Source organism: Bactrocera latifrons, unplaced genomic scaffold (genome assembly GCF_001853355.1).
Source record: "Bactrocera latifrons isolate USDA-ARS-PBARC rearing strain unplaced genomic scaffold, ASM185335v1 scaffold_4, whole genome shotgun sequence".
Classification (NCBI taxonomy): domain Eukaryota; kingdom Metazoa; phylum Arthropoda; class Insecta; order Diptera; family Tephritidae; genus Bactrocera; species Bactrocera latifrons.
The window spans coordinates 629,196-650,439 of NW_017537045.1; the positions used below are offsets into that span (position 1 = coordinate 629,196).

General features: G+C 32.6%; 1 protein-coding gene across 1 annotated transcript in view; it reads left to right on the plus strand.

Annotated features, from left to right (window-relative positions):
• The first annotated feature begins 524 nt into the window (after nucleotides 1–524).
• Nucleotides 525–21,244, plus strand: part of LOC108972354 — a 114,584-nt gene continuing 93,864 nt past the window's right edge. The window contains exon 1 of the mRNA XM_018938907.1: nucleotides 525–733. Within this exon, the coding sequence (XP_018794452.1) occupies nucleotides 525–733 (209 nt within the window). The remainder of the gene's footprint in view (nucleotides 734–21,244) is intronic.

Here is a 21,244-nt window from a genome sequence, read left to right on the forward strand (position 1 = left end):
ATAATCAAAATATAAATAAAAATTATTTTAATAAAAAGTGTACTTTTGAAGTTACAAAATTAACCGAAACAAATAAAATTATGTGAGATGGATTAAAATTTTACTTTAATTATTTTTAAAATAAGCAATTTTAAAAAAAATTAGTAAATTTATGAAAACCAGTGAAGTGAAAAGAAGCGCGTCGCTCATACGCCACGACAAACCAGCAGCTTCCACATAATAGCTTAACGCGAGCAGCAAAGTATAGAAATTGTGCGAGTGGGTATACCAACCACCTACAACAAACTATCTACACCAACTATAGGCCACAACCAACGCGCGTAATGACAGTTCAAAGAGTGATTGCGAATTATTGAAGTGACTAAATAAGCACAACAGAGCAACTAATTAAATGAAGCTAATTTGTGCAAGTGCGGGTAGTGTCTATAAAGCGTAATTAAATAAAACGGTTGCATAAAAAATCAAAGACAACACCTTGAATACACAAACAGCGAAACCAAACAGCTCGAGGGTCTAGCGATAGCATGACTGAGAACAAGGATAAACACGCCGCCAGCAGTGGCGGCAGCACAGAAATCGCCAGCAGTCACAACAATAACGTGCAAGGCCAAAGCACGAACGATGGCGGCGGCGGCATCACCAAGCCGAAGGATAAGAAATATGACAACGAAACGACAGTCGCGCTGAGGGATACGCAACTAGAGCGCGAAAAGGATAAAGAGCCGCATGACAGGTGAGTGCGAAAATGTCGGCAAATGAGAGGGTATGCTATAAAAAGTGACTCTATATACAGCTTGATACATACAAACATAACTGTGCGTGATACATAAATATTTATACAGTAATGTGTGCATATACGGTTGTGTATATAAATATGTGATTATATTTACAAAGTGCTAATGCTCTGCATGTATACGAAGGAAACATTGCTGGCAATTCAAGTTGGGTGAAATTGTGTTGTACAAACATGTACATGTACATATACAGATAAATATGTGTAAATATTTCTTTTTTTTTCTATATATGTAAGCGGCAGGAAAAGATAAATGACTGTCTTATCTAAGCCAAGTGATCTTTTTTAATCAGCTTAGCTGCGTGAGTGGATTTTTTTTTTACCAGCCACAGTCGTTTATAACTACATACTTATATATATGTATATACAAACAGTTAAAATAAGATATACTAGTCAGTCAAAAGCATATATGTATGACAGCTGCATACAATCCATTTTTTCATTTATCTTCACAATACCTTCGCGCTGTGTCCTTTTAGCCGCACTGACTGGCAAAACATATAAGAAAATTCTTTATAGGCGTGCAACGTCTAAGTGGATTAACCTTGGCTGACATTAAGTACCATCATTGAAAGTAAATGCAAGTGTAAGGGCACATAGTCGCGTTCAAGAAGGAAAATATTTTCAAAAATAATAAATTTAATGGAGATCTGTATATTTGTTTGTATATATGCATGCGGCTGTTTGAAAGCATTAAACTTGTACTTAATATAAAATTTGGTGGCTTAAGGACTGCTTGACTGTTGAGCTTGCCATGAATATCGGCGTACTTTTGCTGTAAAATATAAAATAAGAAATAGTTTTGCGTTTTAAGCAAGTTACGAATTTCAGTAATAAGTTTTTGATATTAAAATTTTAAGAAAAAAACAATGAAAAGAAATTAAAAAAATTAAATACTTTAACTTTTAAATAATTGTATATTATATTTTGTTTTAATTAAAAAAAAAGTTAAATAGTCTTTGTTTAATTTTTATTTAATATTTTTCAGAAAATTTTCAAATAAGAAAAAATCAAATAATTTAACTTTTAAAATATTAAAAAAAATGTTTAACAATTTTTTAACAATTCTTTCTTAACAATTTTTTTACCAACTTTTTTTATTTGAGTAAAAAAATACATGAAATAACCATTTTTTAATCAGACCCTTAAAAAAAATGTAAAAATACCGTACACAATCTAGCAAAATATTATAAAAGTTGAGATATTGAAAAAAATATAATATATGTACATTAAATATTAAACCCACAAAACTTGTAAAATGGTAAAAATTTAGTAGACAATTTTCAGAAATAAACTTAAATTATTTTCTACTTCAAAAAAAAACATTATCTAAATATTTTTTAACAGACCCTTAGAAAATTGTAAAAATACAGTAATCAATCTAGAAAAATATTAAAAAAAAGTTGAAATGTTAAAAAAAAAACATACAAAAGAAATTTTAATTAATATTTCTAAGTAGGTTTAAAATTGCAGACTTTAATTTATTTATATTCGTTAGCAGAATCATCTATTTCGTGATGTAAAGTTAGACCAACATTATTTCATCTTCTAAAAACAAAAAAGCATAAAATGTTGCCTACATTTAGGCTGTTTTAGCGAAGTCACATACCTAAAGTGCATAAAATACACTAAAAACTCGATATTATTGAGAGAATATACATTTTGGCAAAAGTTTACCCGGAAATTGTTATTTAAATTGCTATACCCGGATTCCGGATTCTGGAATTTCCTACCCGCAAATTGTAATTTAATATACTTTAATTTACGGTTACTTTGTTGTCACAATCTACATGAAATATTATTAGTGTTTACAAAAAGTTGAAAAAAGAAACTGAAATTATGAAAAAATTAGAAAAGTAGTTAAATAACTGTTCATCACTTGCAATTAATAATAAAATAAATATTATATTAAAAGAAAATGATTACAATTTTTCCATATTTTCAATTAATGTTTTTTGAAATTTTTTTAATTTTTCTTTAATATTTTGTTTTTACATATAACTTTTTTTTTTGTATTCTATAAAGTACCAAACTATATATACACACACATACTGTTGGCTCTCAAAACAGCAATTAAATAAATGCATTCCAGCGTTGCCTACATTCAGGCTCATTTTATCGCTTTAGCAAAGTCACGTACCTAAATTGGCAAGCTAATTAAGTAATCTGTTCAGAAAGCTGGAACACGCATTCCTCCTAATTTTGCATTAGCTAGCACTAAATTTACTTATTTATGGCTTGGCTAATGGACAATTGAATTAACTTGAAAAAATATAATAATGAAATAATAGTGTGTACAGTTTAATTGATTTAATTGACGATTTCTGTTGCTATTTATTAATGAAATTATTTAATTAATACTCAAAAAAAGTGCGCGTATTTGCTTGGCATTGTAGTAAAATAAAATAATTGGTTGTAGAGTAAAAAAGCAATTATGAAGTTATTGCGGTGCAGCAGCAAATAGAATATGTCACAAAAAATATAAAAATAAAATATAAAATATGTACTATATGTAAGTAAGCACGCCGTAATTGAAATGGCGAAACACAGAAATACTATATGTATTTGCCGCCTTCAGAATGTATTTGAAAAAAAATTGTAAACAATTATTAAAAACAATATTTCAATTGAATGTGTAAATTTTGTTGTTTCAATTTCCTTTTAGTGTGTTGTTTTTTTTTTTTTTTTTTTTTTTTTTTTTTTTTTTTTTTTTTTGTGAACAATTTTAGAAGAACTTTTATATTAAAATTTTAGTTATATACATGCAAATAACTATACATTTCATCATACTATGCGTATCACTCATTTCTAAATGTATACATAGTATAATAACATATTTCAGTATATACTTCTGCTAATTATTCTCTGGGCATTAACTATACTGTAATGAGCGCAAATTAATAGCTTTTGGTGTCATAAAGACAAACACTTGTATGTTGAGAAATGAACACGCCCGCGAAATGGGTGGCTAAATTTAGTAATTAGAGAGTTATTATGAGATTATATATGAAATTTGTATAGAGAAAGCGGTTTTGACTTTACGAATTGTTTATATATTTATATATATACATATATAGTGTAATTCTTTTCGAGTTTCTCTACTTCTGTAAAGAAAAAAACAACAGAAACTCAAAATGTTTATAATGGGAAATGTTTATTATCATTCAAACGAACATTTTTTTTTTTTTTTTTTTTTTTTTTTTTTTTTTTTTTTTTTTTTTTTTGTGGAGGATTATTTCTCTCAAATAGTGGCCGCGGAGAGAAAGATCTATCCATTAAGTCCAATTTTTGATGACTCGTTCGAGCATTTCGAATGGCAACTAGCGATTGACATGCGCGATGCTGTGCTCCAAGGCTTTAGACGAAGCAGGATTGTCCGCATTGACTTTGGATTTTACATATTCTCCTATGAAAAAGTCTAACGCTGTGATATCAGCCGACCATAAAGCTGAAATTATCTGCGCCGTCTTCTTGAAAACAAATGTCGCTGAGATCTCTAGCTTCAATTTCAGGCATCAAATAGCTGGTTTGCTCATACTTTAACTTTTCCAGTAGGTGACAACTTTATTCTAAAATAATATATCATATTTTGCACAATTTTACTTTGTGCGCTAAGTGGTGACTCTATCCATGATTTTCCTACACTATGGACTTAACATACTTGACACGATTTTATGAAATTTTCAGCATTCGCAATTTTCAGCTTTCGAATTTTGTTTTCGAAAAGCGGCAACTCTATTCCAAGCTTTTTCGAAATTACTGGCCTATCTTTTATAGAGAAATTTTTATTAAAGATCGTTTTTTTTCTATTTCACTTTCATGAAAAGTGGCAGCACTGCTACAAAATATTTTAAATCTGAGAGAGACCTCACACGACCTAAATTAAAATGTTTCACATTTATTTTTCACAATTTAAAATTTTCTTTTTTTTTTTAGTAAGGTGGCAACACTGTCACAATTTTTTTTTTAAATCTGAACTAGACATCAAATACTAACCAACTGACTTAGATGTATGCGTTTCACATTTATTTTACGCAGTTCAACATTTTTCAATGATGGTAACACTGGTACGAAATATTTTTAAAATACTCGAAATCTATCCGTTAGTGCATTTCAAACTTGTTATTATACTTATTTTACGCCGCTTAGCTTTTTCAATTGGTGGCTACGCTGTGCGGAAACGCTTCTGAAATACATTCGCAATGCCTTCCCGGCTCCTTACATTTACAGCACATTTGGGATATTTTTATAACCTACTATTTTATCTAAAGCTGTCATCCGTATTCTAAAATATGTTTAACTGTTCGAAAAATATGACTAACTTTGATTACGACTTCCCAGAAAACTTTAAATTTATATATTTATTTTCTTTCTAAGGAATTGCACAGAAACGACGCCAGCATGTACATATAAAGTGCCAGCTTTCGTGTACATATAAAGTTGAGATGGCTTTCTCTAAAAAAAAAGTAGTTATTCGAAATTTAGACCATAATTTGACAGAGATATAGCAGAACTTTCTGCTAGCGTATACAAATCTTGGTGATTGAAATTAATTTAAAAAAAACATACATAAATTTTCCTCATAAATTCTCCTAAAAGCTCGCTATACCCTTTAAATAGTTTTGAAAGCCTTTATGTACAGGCGACTTTACATTGCCATCTTATCCCTGTTTCAAACATACATATATTTACGTCTCATATAGATAATATCCGAGGCTGTTGTTGCGTTGTCATTGGGGTGGTTTTTTTACGTGGCGGGTCCCAAACCCAGCGCATAACCCTATGCAGGGAATGTTTCGCCTTCTCACTTTAGCTCACCTTCAAACGGATGTTCTTAGGCTTCCCAGAGGATACTTGGTCAAGGACCGGAAGTCGTGAGCTGCTTGAGTCATATGTAAAATAATCGTTTCTGGCCACTCCCAAGTGAATGGCGATCAGAAAACTTTCCTCACTTGCGTGAACTTCTACACATGACTCCATCCTCATAGATAATATTAATAAAACATAGAGATATTAAAAAACTTGGGAGAGCTTTGGTGGTAATTTCACTAAGATCTACAAAGTCACCTAAAATACAAAATAACGTATTAAAAAGAAAATTAGTTTCAAACTTCCAGTCATCTGAGGTTAGCTAAGAGTTATAATAACCTACTTATGGTGGTGTAAGCTCTGCTTTACCTTGTGGCGCTTAAACTGAGCTTTTTGAAAAAGTCTATAGTCTATGAGAATTAAGTCGAGAAAAGCACGAATTCTGTCGGAAAATAGTGAAATATATTAAATTATTTTCATTAAATTGATGTATTTCCCCAGACTTATCTCTCCTTACCCCTCAGTGTTGCTGTGTTTCCTACACTTTGCTATGTCGACATGTCAATGTTACTTGGTCAATTACTATGTACGTATCTTTAATATTAAACGCATATTTTCTCGTGGTCTCCCACATCATATGCTTGTTGCTATACTGTGTACTCATCCTTTTTTTTTTGTTTTTTTTTTGCTTTGTATATTGTGTACACAACTCTGTACCCAAACTTGGGCCATTTTTACAATTTTACCTGAATTGTCTCTCGAGATTAATCTCTCATTTGCAGTGCACTCAGCCTGAGTATTAATTTACTATTCTCTTTATTCGCTTTACTATTCTCTCAAGCTTAGCCTTTACCTTGCCTACAATTACACGATGTATCTCACTTTAGTCTTAATTTTGCCTTTTGCCGTCTTTTCCTCACGAGTCTAAGTCATTTTATTATTTATTTACTATAAGTAATAAATTTCGTTGCTTCGTCTTAAGCGCTTTATGCCCTTACTCCTTTAATTAATGCCTTTCGACATTCCATTTCATGCGTTGGGTACACTTTTCCCCAAACAGCATTAAATATGCTGTTTAATGTGTGTGTTCGTATTAAAATGAATGGCTAAAGCAAAGCTTAACGTTATTTTTAATATAAATTTTCTACTGCCAAAACAAAAGCTTAGCGTTATTGAAATTTTTAGAAATACCCACGAAAGCACAATAAGATTTTCACATCTAAAAACTGACTTTCGAAAGCCAGCATTATCGAATTCCATGAATTTCTTTACCCAATTAAAGCGCTTGACTATCGCAAGCGTACTTATATATAAACATCAAGATATATGAAGGAAGCTATAATTCGTGTAGCTGCACTTACTCGCTCTTTTTGACGTTTAAACGTTCAGCACAAATTAGTTTTTTATTTATAGTTGCAGCAAAATTGTAGCTGCCAAGCGGGCAAAGTGCGTTGGCGTGCTGTGAATGGAGCACGTGCGTCCGTAGCTGGCAGCGCGCTGAAGCTTTCCTTGTATTGCGCTTCAAACTACAACTTTGTTCATCGTGTGTATGTGGCTGTATGTGTATGTGCGCGAGCCGAAGAGTTCGTTCACAAATCAGCTGGGTGATTAATCATAATCAGCCAAACTTTGTTGGCTTTCGCGCATTGACAGCGAAGTCGAGATTCGGAATCTCTGTAGGGAATATCGCACACTAAGGTATAGAATTTTACAATAATTTGGTCTACAAAACGATTTTAGTTACCAATGGCGCCTCACCTTCTTTATTTTCGGCGTTACTTATACAATACAAACAAAGTTCATAATAGTATGGGTATAAATATTACGATAAGTCGATGGTCTGTCGTCGAAAACGTAACCTAAACATATCGTACTACGTTCCTAATTAATGACAAACAGTGAACCTAGTAGTCAGATATAGATTTCTTTGGTACTAGTCATCTTTAACGACAGTATTTTGAACCAAGCAACTCGATATAGCACATTTTACGTCACTTCTTTTTTTAAGTATTTCCATATTATCCCTTGGTATATTTCAGCGCAATAGTCCGTGAGATCCGAGGATTATCAGGATTCCTGCATTTCCTATTTTGAAAGCTATTTTCGAGAAAATCTACTAACTCAGCTGAAATAAAGTAATATGGCCTTCATTCTTAAAGAGTTTGCTTTTCACTTTTCATGTGCCATGTCTAGTTAGGCATATTTTTACAAATCTATCGAATTACAGCCACCAGTTGTATCAATATCGAGCTTCAGTAAGCTGCTGCTGCTGCTATTATTTATTAATAATCAAAGGTCTTAACTATTTTGAAATGATAGCCCAAAAATATCATGCTTCCCATTGCATGATCAGTGTTTTAAGAGAACGTCAAATAGGCGAGATTTAGTAGCCTGGACTTCTTAAACAGACAATCTTTAACTCTTTTTCCGGGATACCACAGAACTCTCTAAGAGTATTATCATAAAAAAAGCCAAAAATATGATGTATAATAAAAGAAGTTGCCTGGAAACCACCTACTCAATTGAGCTATTAGAAAAACTTCACAGAATGCAGAACTCGAAAAGTCAAATATTTATGATGGTACGTCAATGGAAGTGCCCCAGAGCCCATCTATTCGTTTGAGCTATTACAAAAATTTTCCCGAATCCAGAACTCGAAAAGTGAAAGTCAGTTATTGCAAGCATCTAATCTATTAAATATATTAAATGTACGATGATGTGCACACTAACTTTAAAACCACGCATAAATTATCAAAAACATTGTCCCCGCAACTCATACTCAATTCTTCTGCAAAAGCTGTTGAATGACATTGCTTATAGCTATCATTTAAGGTATACTAAATCCATAGTTTGTGAACCAAACTTATATTATGAAAACCCAAGCCACTCTATCTCAAGCCTTTGATTTAGCTGGACGAAAATCAGGGTACCTCTTCACTATTTTTAGCTGGATCATCATCCGCGCCTTCTATTGATCTCTACGAAAATTTGTCAATGCTCTATTCAACACAGACTTTCGGCTTGTCAAACTTATATCTTCAGAAGTCCGGTATACTCTGCTGCCGAATTCTTCTATTCCTATACTAAATCATTCTATCTTTTTTTCTCATATTTAATAAATAGATTTCCTATCCGGACACTGCGGAGCTCATGTTATACAACGAAATGGATAAGAAATAAAAACTAACAACTTTTTAATGACTGCAAATGGTGAGCATAATATTGAGCGAACGAATGCCCTTTATAATACATATAACGTGCTGAGAGAAGTCTGCAGGCAAGAAATAAAAAATTGAAAAAGCAAAATTCAGTAAAATTAAATTCGAAAAGCGCACGTCTTGATAGGGATGATGATCAGAGACGGTAACTATGAAGAAAATGTGGGATTGTGATAGTTATATGCCCGATAGAGTTGCAAAGAAGTTTGAGAGTGCCCAATATAACTACACAGAAAAATAGGAGTTTACAAAAATTAAACTTAGTAAATGGAAACTCAGCTTAGCGATGAAGGAGGTTGCGCGATATTTCATACAGACTACGAGTTAATTGAGCATGCTGAACTACCTTTCGGCCTTGTTGTAAGTTTCCCACAGGTTTTGTAGAGCCGCAGCAGTCAGCCATAAATCTTAAGATAGAATATAAACGGACAAAGATACTTAGAAAGGTTAGATTCATTCCCCATTTTCGGGTTGGTTCTCATCACTTGCTCAACTATACTTATTTATTGATTTATTTTATAACTCTACAAGTATTGTTGTGTTTCGTAAATGTTTTCCCCACCCAATTCACAAAAAGCGGCTTCTTGTAAGGCTCCCTTATTTGAGACTTTAATAGAGCATTATTCTCCAAGTAGGTAAACTACTATAAGCTATCAGCGCGGTACATCAAAAAACGGGCTCTTATAAATCTGGAATCTGGATGTGGTTGGATTTACTTGACTTTTACGAATATAAATTTCGATTATTGCTATTGTTGCCGCGTACTATGTAGCATCCGCGAAATTGGTTGAAGGACGACAAATTCAATGAAACTCCAAGCCACGCAAGGTTAAGAAAACTTTATGTCTTGCAACTTTCTTATGATTTTGAAGTTTCTTGAAAATTTCGGAACTTACGAACTTGAACTATTTTATGCAATTTCTCGCTCTTAAAGTCATTTGTCATTTCTAGTGATTAACTACAGTTAGAATAGAAAATTCGATAAGTAATACAAGCATCACCTTAAATTTTGTCGTGGGTCACAAAGTGTCTAAACAGAAGACCAATCACTTGATGGCAAACGCAACTGTGACTATGTGAGTGAAGTTAGCTTTGAGGTTGAGACTACTTAATTTATAAAGGAATGCAAAAAAACCGACTGAAAAGGATATTTGACAAAGGACAAGTAGGAATATTTGATTACAAGAATGTTGATATGTGCTTAGCGTATAAATTAGTTAAGGTAAATGACAGAAGATGTACGAGCTAAGGTATAATGATATGTGGAATTGATAAGAAAATGTGTGCAAAGAGAAAATGGTAGCAGAAGGAGGGTTCAGAAAGGCTTAATGCTAAGCCGAAGGAATAAGGAATAACAAGCTAAACCTCATTTCTAACTGACGGTCAAAGCTGGTCGTTGCTAGGGGTGAAAAAGTAGTGGAAATCCTTGCTGAGCAGGCAAAGCAAAGCTGGAGAGGGACGATAAAATGTAGCAAAGCATTTAACAACTCACTTAGCACGTCGGATGATGTAAGAGAATGTTAAAATTATTAACAAATTTGGTGAACTCACATAAATAGATAAGATGGACATAATAAATGCAAGCAAATACGATTCTAAATGTCAATAGCGTGTGCAGGAAGAAAATTCCAAGCAGTCGAGGCGAGTCGATGAAGTTATAAGCATAAGGAGGAGAAGAGGTAAATGGAGTCCCTCAGCAGTAGTGAAGGGTTAAGAGTGATAGACAAACCAGGTAGAAGTAAATTCGGCTGAAGCGCAGTGTCTGCGAATGAGGAATGAGGAAGATAAAGTGAGCAAGAAAGAGTCCAGTGAAAGATAAGAATAGAAGAATTGACGGATTTTTGGTATGGAACTGCAACAGCGAATGGAGGCCAAGACAGAAAGGCGGGCAAAGGGTAGGAGCAGCAAGCCTTACCAAATCAGAGTCTGGGATTGAAGAACCGAATCATTTTAAAGGTGGAGAGATAACAGCAAGAGGTTAGGGTAAAGGTGAGCGCATAAGCTGAGCTTTGACGAACCACCGTATGAAAAGCCGAAAGGAGGTTTAGGTTAATGAATAATTGAACCAAACGAAGGTTTAAGACAATGAAAAACAAAAAATGCTTACAAGCGTGCAGAGAAGTGAAAATAGACAAACAAGGCGCTGAGTGCAAAGTCGAGTGATTTGCATAATGAAGAAGATAAGGTCATAAATTATTAGCTTCGGAAAATATGTTAGAGGTGCGGGTTTCGTTACATAAAATGCCAAGCAGACGCGCACTGTGAACCCTTGAAAAAGTAATTTTTTGTGAGCAAACCCCACATTTAACCCTCATAACCCTCATATATGTATATATTTACTATATATATCTATGATGTGCTCATTAGTCACGCTTGGTGAAATTTGTTAGTGTCAATGAGTGCTCTGCAAAGGATTTTGTGAGAACAAAGGAAAAGTCAAAGGCGTACTGTAGATAAATGGTGCAGACAATGAAGTGATAAGATAGATTCACGCCGCGCGGCGCTTAAAGAAAGGACAAAAACGTAACCGCCGACATGCCGTGCATAAAAATATCGCACAGTTTACATGAAGCGCTCGTGTCAGACAAAAGTAGTGACAACGGTTGTCTGAAATTAAATTCAATTGAGTTGTGCGGAGCGGCGCAGAGCAGGCTCCTACAGCTGGCTTGTTAATACATGAGTTGTGGGCGAGAAATATTTAATTTTATTTAATTAGCTTGTTAACGTCATTGGCAGCATGAAAGGCGAAACGGAAGAAACACGAAAAAAAAAGGATTGCGGTTAATTGATGATGGTGGCTGCGGTACAAAGTGATAAGCGGTAAAAGTTTTATGAAAGGATGATGTCTTTATTGCTTGTGGCTTTATGAAGCAGAGAGGATAGAAAGCAAGATAGAAGATATTTGGAGTGAAAGTGGAGTGGTAAAGGAAAATTTATGCCGAAGATTTTCCAATAATTTTTTTTTTCTGATTTTTATTTTTATTTTACCGTTAACCTACTTTGTCACTGTTACTTATTTTCATGTTATTCCGTTAACTTTCTTTGTCACTTTTTTATTGACAATTTTCTCTGCTTCGACTATATTTTTTCATATTTTCATAAATATTTATTTTTCATTTTTTTCGTATCCATTAAGTATATACATATATTATTATATTGCCACAGCTGCTAATTAAATTATCGCTTCGACCCAGATTTCTTTCCCTTTCTTTTAGTTAATTTGTTTCGTTCACCTGTTTCTCTCTCACTCAAAAACTTATATGTGAATGGCGTGCCAATGATTCATTAATTATCTGTTGGGTGTTTAGATACGAAAACTTTAGAGACAGTTCATTTGAAAAAGGTTTAAAGGTAAAAATGTTAAAAAGTTTTTATGTTCGAAACTAAAGCCCGCGATAAAAGGCGCACAAAATGCATGTACAGCTGATTATATGGGATTATCAAACCTTTGTCAAGATTCAAGAATTCCTAAACCTCCTCTATATCGACTAACATTTCAAGAAAGTTTCGTAAAAATACTTTAATAGTTTTTGTTCACATTTAAGTTATAAGCCACGGGATTATTTCGGTATTACATAGGTATTTTGAATGTTGACACTTTATAAACTTTTATGGAAATATTTAAAAGTTTTCAATTTTTCTAACACGCGATACATATCGGGATTGCAAAATTTGGCATTTCCAAGTATTAAGCATGAAATTTTTTTCTGAAATTTTTTTTTACTCTTTGAGTTTTTCATGCTTAATACAAAAAAAAAAAAAAAAAAAATTTATTAGCTTCGGGATTATTTCGGGACTAAACTGGTATTACACTTCAAGTTCACATTTTAGAAATAGTTTATTGTATTTAAAAAAAATTGTATTAACTTCAGTATTATTTCGGGACTAAGTCCTTATTGAGACTTTACTTTCTTATTACAAAAATATTTTAATTTTTTTAGTATCTTTTCATCGCCCTTTAGAAATAGTTCAGAGCGTTGTAGTAGTTAAAACAAAAAATAAGTTATTAACATCGGGACTAAATCGGGATTTTGAGATTTGAGAAAATTGGTATTTTCAAAATTTACCTTTCAAAAACCTTTAGTTTTTTGTTATAAAAATATTTTACTGTGTTTATTAACTTTTCATCGCGCTTTATATTTAGTTTAGCGCATTTTAATAATTGAAAAATAATAATTTTTTACCTTCGGGATTATTTCGGGACTGAATCGGGACTAAATCGGGATTTTGAAATTTGAATCTTAAAATTTTTTTTCAAACCTATTGAAATTATTTGAACCAACTTTTAGTAACGAGATTATTTCAGTATTACTTCGGGACTTTTCAATTTTTAATTTTTATATTTTTGAAAAACTTTCATTGGAACACATATTTATGCGTATTTTATATTTGGTTTAAGTTTTATTTATGAATTAAGGAATTATTTCGGAACCGCGTTGGGATTCTCAGAATTTTCATACATACATACATATGTAAATGTTCGAAATCTTTAATTTTTTGTTATAAAAATATTTTACTATTTTTAGCAACTTTTCATCGAACTTTTATATTTAGTTTAGCGCATTTTAATAATTAAAAAATAATAATTTTTTGCCTTCGGGACTATTTCGGGACTAAATCGGTATTTTGAATTTTTATAATTTTTTAAGAGGCCTGCAATAAAAATATTTTAATATTTTTGGTTACTCTTCATTATGTTTTATTCATGAGCTTCGCGATTAAATCGGGATTTTGAAAAATGTCCCTTCTAAACTGTAGTACAACTATATAAGCTTATTTGAATGTTTTTTACAACATTGAATAACTGAACTATTTCGGAACATCTTCGGGTGTTCGATATTTTACACTCTTAAAAGTTCGAAAAGCATTAACAGATATATTTGAACGTGATTTGGAAGTCTTATTTACAAGACATTCAATTCTTAAGGCGTTACTACATTGAGATTTACAAAATAATCTTTCCAAATTTTTAGGACTCTTTTACAAAAATATGTTAACATTTTAGTAACTTTTTTTCACACATTATTTTATAGCTAGGGGATACTGTCGGGATTGCCTTGGTATTTCGGTAAATTTTTCTTTTCAATCTTCCATAAATGTATTTAGTGATATTTTGCAACTTCTGATCCCGATTTATATATGAGTTACGGGAATATTTCGGGATTTTATCGGAATTTTGAAATTCTACACATTCTAGATATGTAAGGTGTTATACATGCATGAATATTTACGCGTTCTCATCAACTATTAATATAGATTTTTACACGAACTACGAGACTTTCGGGGCCTTGACAGGCGAAAAAAAACTGTATAATAGATATCACTCATTTAAAAAAAAATTGAGATTTGTTAATAAAATGGTTTTATATTAGTTATGTAACGATTATATCTGACAGCGGGAGTTTAAACTCTAATGATACATGATGCAGTTAATCATAAGCAATAAAAGAGCCAATTACAGTTTTTTTGATGATACGTTGTTTTGAATTTCAATTGGCAATTTGCAAAATCCATCACAAATCGCACAGCCCACTCTTCAAGTCTTATTTCTATAACATTCCTTTCCACTATAATAAAGTGCTATTAACAACATAATTTTTTCTCATTACTCATCACTTTCTCTTCATCATAGTTTCTTCTTGAACACTTCATTTCTCACAACTGTCACTTCGACAAATGTCTGCTCAAAATCGAGTATCATCTTATTTAAGTGTATTTCCTGCTAGCAGTACTTGTTGTTATACATCAACAACGCCTTACACCATGTTACTTTGAACGTAACTATCGCAGCTGCGCTTACTCCCTCCCACTTTGGCAACAATGAGAGTACTGCTTTGTTATACTATGTGCATACATATATATATTTGTTATTGTTGCATTTTGCGCACAATAAATATGTTTTCGTTATTCCATGGTTTATGGCGTTTTCCTGGTAATGCATTGACAAATTGATTGCACTTGTAGGAGAAAAAATTATAAAATACAGTGTGCAATTGAAGAGCGAGCACTAAATTGTTACGATTCATTTATAGTGTCGATGTACAGAGTAATTTTCTGTGAAGTAGTTGCGGATATATGGTCATAAAAATTCGTGGACTTTGTAGCGTATCGATTTACAAAGTGCGACAAAAAGGAAAACTCGCGAAAAATATTCTGCTGGCTTTATGATTACGGCCTGTGAATGCCGTTTGGGCCTATTAGATATATGCTCACTGACTTGCAGCTATATTCTTCACTTGTTATCTCTCTTTTGCGTTCTTATGTGCTTCCTCCAGCGTTCCTTCGTTTGCGTGGGTCTTCTTTGCTCTTTTAGGCAAAGTATTTTGCCTTTTTGTTTCGTGGTCGCGCTGTTTATCGAGCTTCCACAGAGATTGTTGCGCGCGGCTTCAAGATTATTGTCGCGGTGGTCGTGATGTGTCTGCTTAGAAGTTCTTATCTTTTCTAATTTCTTGCGATGAGAGAGTGTCAACGGAAACTCTTGATAATGTCGAAGAGCTCATCTAGCTGTGCCTTTCCGGTCTTAGCATCCATGCTGACGTTCTCTTGTTTTACCACCGCCATCTTCATTATTTGCACGATACCCTTGCAATTTTCTAAGGATTGCTCTTCGGCCCATTTGGTTAATGTACTCTTTGTGCGGTGAGTATTGAGGTCCGTCTATGATGGCAACTGTGGTGCTCTTCCCTTCTACTTGTTTTGTTGATGGTGCTCGTGTGGTCGGAGGCCTTGGGGTTATCTCTTCTCCAGTTGTTTAGGATTAATTGTGAGTACAGGTGGATCTAAGTATCCCGCTACTTCTACGATAACAGAGCTGAGAGAGTACTGCTCTCCTTAGCACTTTGTCAAGCTAATTCGCTCCGGGTTTTCTGCACACCATAATGAGAAGCTTACTGCCGTCGTTTGTGATGGCCGCTTGCCCAACGCTTTCGTTGACGTCTGTGCACATTTAGTGCTGATCGCTGTATTTTTCCCTCGTCGCTTTTTTATATCTTCTCTTGTTTATCTCTTCTCATCGGTAGGTTCTCCCACAGCACAACACCGTGGTGGTTTTGCACACTTATTTAAAGGCGCCATCTTTTCGCCTTTTCGCTGAAGGCTCATAGGACGCATGAGGCGTTTCGAAACAAGTCCTCGCCTCTAGCTCTTTGTCGTATTACTATAGCCACCACTATTCGCCAAATGTGTCTCCAGTAGTAGCCTGAGCTTAGTTTTACCCTTACGAATTTTGACTAATCTTTTCCTATTTAATATTTCATTTGCGCTCAATCAAGACTTGCAAATATTTTTTAGTTGTTCTTAAATTTCCTATCTCTGAGATGGTTGTTTAGGCAATGACAATGATTTTCATATAAATCTTTGCATAGATTTCATTTATATATACTTGTTTTTAGAAATTAATATATATATGTTTTTTTAAGTACACATTTTTAACTGCACAAAGTTCTATCGCATAAACTTTCCGGTCTTGAGTGTATACTTCTCTTCAAAACCACATATTCAAAAGGAGAATAGAAATGTCAAACACAAGTGCAAGGGTTCAAGAGCCTCGGCAAAATTTGTTTACCCAAAAATGTAAAAATTTTCCGCTTTTGTAAATACATGTCATCACCTAAAATGCAAAACAGCTTATCACAAAAAAAATTGAAACTGAGTTTTTATTACTCACGATTCACTACATCATATTACACATATGTAGCATAAGATTTTCAGCATACGCTGTCAGTTATAACCAATACAACAACAATATATAACTAATATATAACCATTTTATAATCAAAACTGAAATTTTGTTTCCATGTGAGAGGTTTCTATTATACCGTTTTCTTTCGAATGTAAACGTATGAAAAATGATGTTAGATTATTTTGAATTTTAGTTGACGATGTACACTCTTCATATATACACACTTCATACACATTTCTTCGTAACTCCTTTATTTATGCACATACTTTTCGGTATTTTTTTGCCTTAAATAGACTTCGACCCTTTTTCGCTGAAGAACGTAATTTCCATAATCACTTTTTTGTCTGCATTTTTAAAACACTTCCAAAATTTTTGTTGGTTTTATTAAAAGTATAGCAAGTGGCGGGCATTTTTGCTGAGTGCTGATGAAATCTAAATACATAGACGTCATTATTATACCCTAAACAGCGTATATTAAGTTAGTCACGAGGTTTGTAATACCTAGAAGGAAGCGTCGGAGACCCCTTAAAGTATATACTCGTATATAAATGATCAGTATGTTGAGCTGAGTCGATTTAGCCATGTCCGTCTGTCTGTCTGTCCGTCCGTTCGTTTGTCCATCTGTCCGTCTGTCTGTATATATACGAACTAATCCCTCAGTTTTTGAGATAACGTTTTGAAATTTTGCAAACGTTATTTTCTCCTCAAGAAGCTGCTCATTTGTCGAAACTGTCGATATCGAACCACTATAACATATAGCTGCCATATAAACTGAACGATCGGAATCAAGTTCTTGTATGGAAAACTTTCACATTTGACAAGATATATTCACGAAATTTGTTGTAGATTATTTTGTAAAGCAAAAATGTAATCTCCGAAAAAATTGTTCGTATCGGTTAACTATAGCATATAGCTGCCATACAACGTGGTATCTTCACGAATTTTGACATGAATTACTGCTTAAGGTCATAATATAACCACCGAAAAAATTGTTCGGATCGGTTAACTATAGCATATAGCTTGCATATAAACTGAGCACACAGTTACTAAAAGAAATGTACCTGTGAAGGGTATATTAGCTTCGGTGTAGCCAACGTTAACGTTTTTTCTTGTTGTTTGCTTATTTCGTCATATTTATGTACATAAGCGAGTGGATTGCTTGCTATCACTTTAAAGCTCTTTCGTGGGAATAATCACGTGTGAAAGAAGATGAAACACATGTGAAGGAGAAACTTGAATTTTGATATAGATATTTGGTTTTAAACGTGTTCTAACTAAAGGTGGCATTCGAAACTGAAAACTCGGCTTATGTCTTTTACCATTAATTATAGCAATTTACTCGCTAAATTTTCGGTTATAACAATCCACTTAGTTAACCAGTATGCTCACATATTGCGCTGAAATGAATTTATAAATATTAAATATTATAAGATATTTTTTTTCGTGTTAAATGGCAAAAAAATATTCGCCGAACTTGTTTTTTTGCTATAAAGTAATTTTAAATGCTTTTGAAAAAAATTGCTGTTATTTTAAGGTTAAGCTGTGATAAAAACTCATAAAAAATTTCAATCCCGAAATAAATGTAATATCAATTTTTATGGCATTATTTATTTTCGAGCTTCATAAAAATTTGATGCTTTTGCATTGTTAAAATAAATGAAAAACATGTAATCCCTAGCTTTTGGGTTTACCCAACAATAAAAACATATGAATGTATGTACAATCAACCACACTATTTTTTTTTTTTACTTTTCGCTATTTTACTAGATAAAATTTTTGGATTTCATCAAAAATATTTCTGGGTTTTATTTAATTTATACAGAGAAGCATTTTATAATTTCAGTTTTTGAAATTAAATTTGAACTGGTTTTGAAAATAGAATTTATTTTATTTCGGGACTTCGTAAAAAGTAATTTCAAATTTCAAGTTGAATACTATTAAAGCCATATTCTTATATGTGTATGTCTAGGAATTTAAAGAATTTTTTTTTGTTTTTGTTTTGTAATTTTCGCAAAAATTTTCCCAATAAAATTAAATTAATATGGAGAGTACTTACTTACTTATAATAAGTCAATCCAAGTACATAAAAACATATTTCTCGAGTAAATATTTTGCGAATTCTACTCAACAACACAAGATTTATTTTTTTTTTAAAAAGTTATCAAGATTTAAAGTGAAATCAACTTATCAATATTTGATTACATGACAGTTGTCAGAGAATTTTAGATTTATAAAATAAAGAACAAAAGAAAATGAAAATTGTAAATGCGAAATAAAAAAAATCTCTATATAATAATCGGCATAAAACAGCTATTTCTAGCTTACATCTACGCTTAATTTTAGTGCAAATAATACAACGCATTATTTAATTTTTGATTTTTTTTATTTCGCACTTCGTTTATTCCAAGCTTTATGAACATGGATTAAATGCATACGGCATAGAGCTATGTGGTACAATCCTGCTAAACACAGCTTAATAAAAACGACAAGCGTGGTGCAAATTTTACAATCCCCTTTGACACTTTCGCATAACCACCGACTGCCACACCGAACTCCACTGAACTCCAGAGAATCAGCGCTATTTTATATTGACAATTTACAAAGTGCATGTTTATATTTCGCAAGCTTAGTTCTGCTGGCGTTAATGTTTAATTTTTCATGGATAATGAAGCGCCCAGTGGGAAACACGCTTAATATCCCAGGCGACTTTGTTTGTTGAAGCAAAAAATGCAAACATACTGCATTAAGAATGCCAACGCAAACAATTTGCTTATTTAGTTATGTGCGCTTGTTTTTTGTCGAAAGCAAAAACAACCACAACAACAGCGACATAAGCGCACGAACTAACGCAGCTAAATCACAGCACGCAGCGGAAATCCAGCAAAACGTTAAATGTGACAGCAAGTGCTCACTCGTCAAACAACTATGCAAACGCCCACACATAATATATACTACAAACATAAAGATATGTATAGGTACACTTTCACTCGTTCGTCCAATTACTGCTCATGCTCATTGCTATGCAGCGCATGGCATGCGTATTACAAGCGCAGAGTAATCATACGCCCTGTTGAGCCAAATAAGCATTCGGAGACAGTTGGTGGCCTGCGCAAAACTACTCCGAATACATAGTTGTTTTGGTTAAGTGATTAATAGTGTTGGCGTTAGTGGGAGATAGCAAACAATTTATGTTGTTATAAAAGTTAGAAAATCCTTGCTCAATGAACAAGCGTATTTTATAACGAGCATAAATATATGTCTGTACATACATCAGTCCGAAAAATTTTATAAATATAATAAAATTAAATGAAATACATAATCACGTAGATATTATTTGTGTGTTATATACATATTAACATATTAGTGGTGATATAGTCTCAAAATTTTCGCTATAAATTAACTCAATAGCTAAAAAAGTTAAGGGGGTATTCTAGTCTAGAAATCAAATTTTGGGCAGTTTTTTGAATTTTATTTAAAAGAAGCCAAAAATATTTTTACTATCCATTTGTTAAGATATTTTTATTGATATCATAAAAATACCGAAAAAAATTTAAAAAAAAAATATTAAAAATTAAAATAATTAGAGGGGGGGTGTGAGAGACAGGTGTAAAAAAATGGCGCATCCTGGTGAAATTGATACTGACCCTCCTGCTGGTCTGAAAAAAAAAAATTAAAAGAAATTCTTAATCAGTAAGGATCCTGTTATAGTCCCTACCTCAGGAAACACGAATTTTTTTTTTTTTTTTTTTTTTTTTGGAAAAATCTCGACTGACTGCAAATAAAAATAATTTTTTACGCTTTTCTTTAATAGACCTGAATTTTTTTTTACATATTAAAAACAAAGGATTAAGGATTATATAAAGATAAAGGATAAAGGACTATATAAAGAAAATTCATACAAAATTTTAATCAGTTGTATAGAACTTGAGATAATGCCGGTACCGTATGGAAAAAAGTAGTTTCGAGAAAAACGCGTTTAAAAAAGTGAGTCTACCTGCCTACCGGGCTAGGTACTAGTCACTAAAGTAACTGTAGCTCTTCTAAAATAAAATTTTCTAAAAATCCTTTGGAGGATATGTTCTTAAGGGTCTAAACTTTAAATATATGAAAAAAATTGAATTTTTCAAAATTCTAGAGTAGAATACCCTCTTAATGCAGAGGAATTTATAGGAAATTCCGAAATGTAATTACGTAAGCTCGCGGAAATTCCCAAACAGTTTTCATACATACAATAATACTATAATACATTTTTTATATAAAAAATTTTAGTAATTTCCTGAAACATCGAAATGTCATCCCGGAAATTTTCAAAACTTACGAAGACTTCTGTTTTTTTAAATACGGCGTGATGCAAATATTTTTTTTTTAATTGTGAAGCTCTTAAAATTAAATTTTTTAATTGAAAATACTCTCCAAACATATGCAATTTTTTTAGTTTTATTTTTCTTTTTGTTTGCATGCAATTTTGTACATTTAACAAGCACAGCTTTGTGCACAATTAAAGCACAACACAGAAGAAATTTTTAAGAGCGCCTCGAGAGGAATTTAGCAAAGAACAAAGTGATGAGCGCTGTGCAACAGAAAGAGCGCACTGAACTGACAAATGACTACATTTGCTGCAATTATTTGCAGCATTTCATTTACTTTTTTTTTAATAGTAGAAAAAGCAGTGAGTAAGGCAAATATCTTAGCGTAAATTTTTATTATAATGACGAAGTTTACTGTTGCGCTTTACTAGCAGTA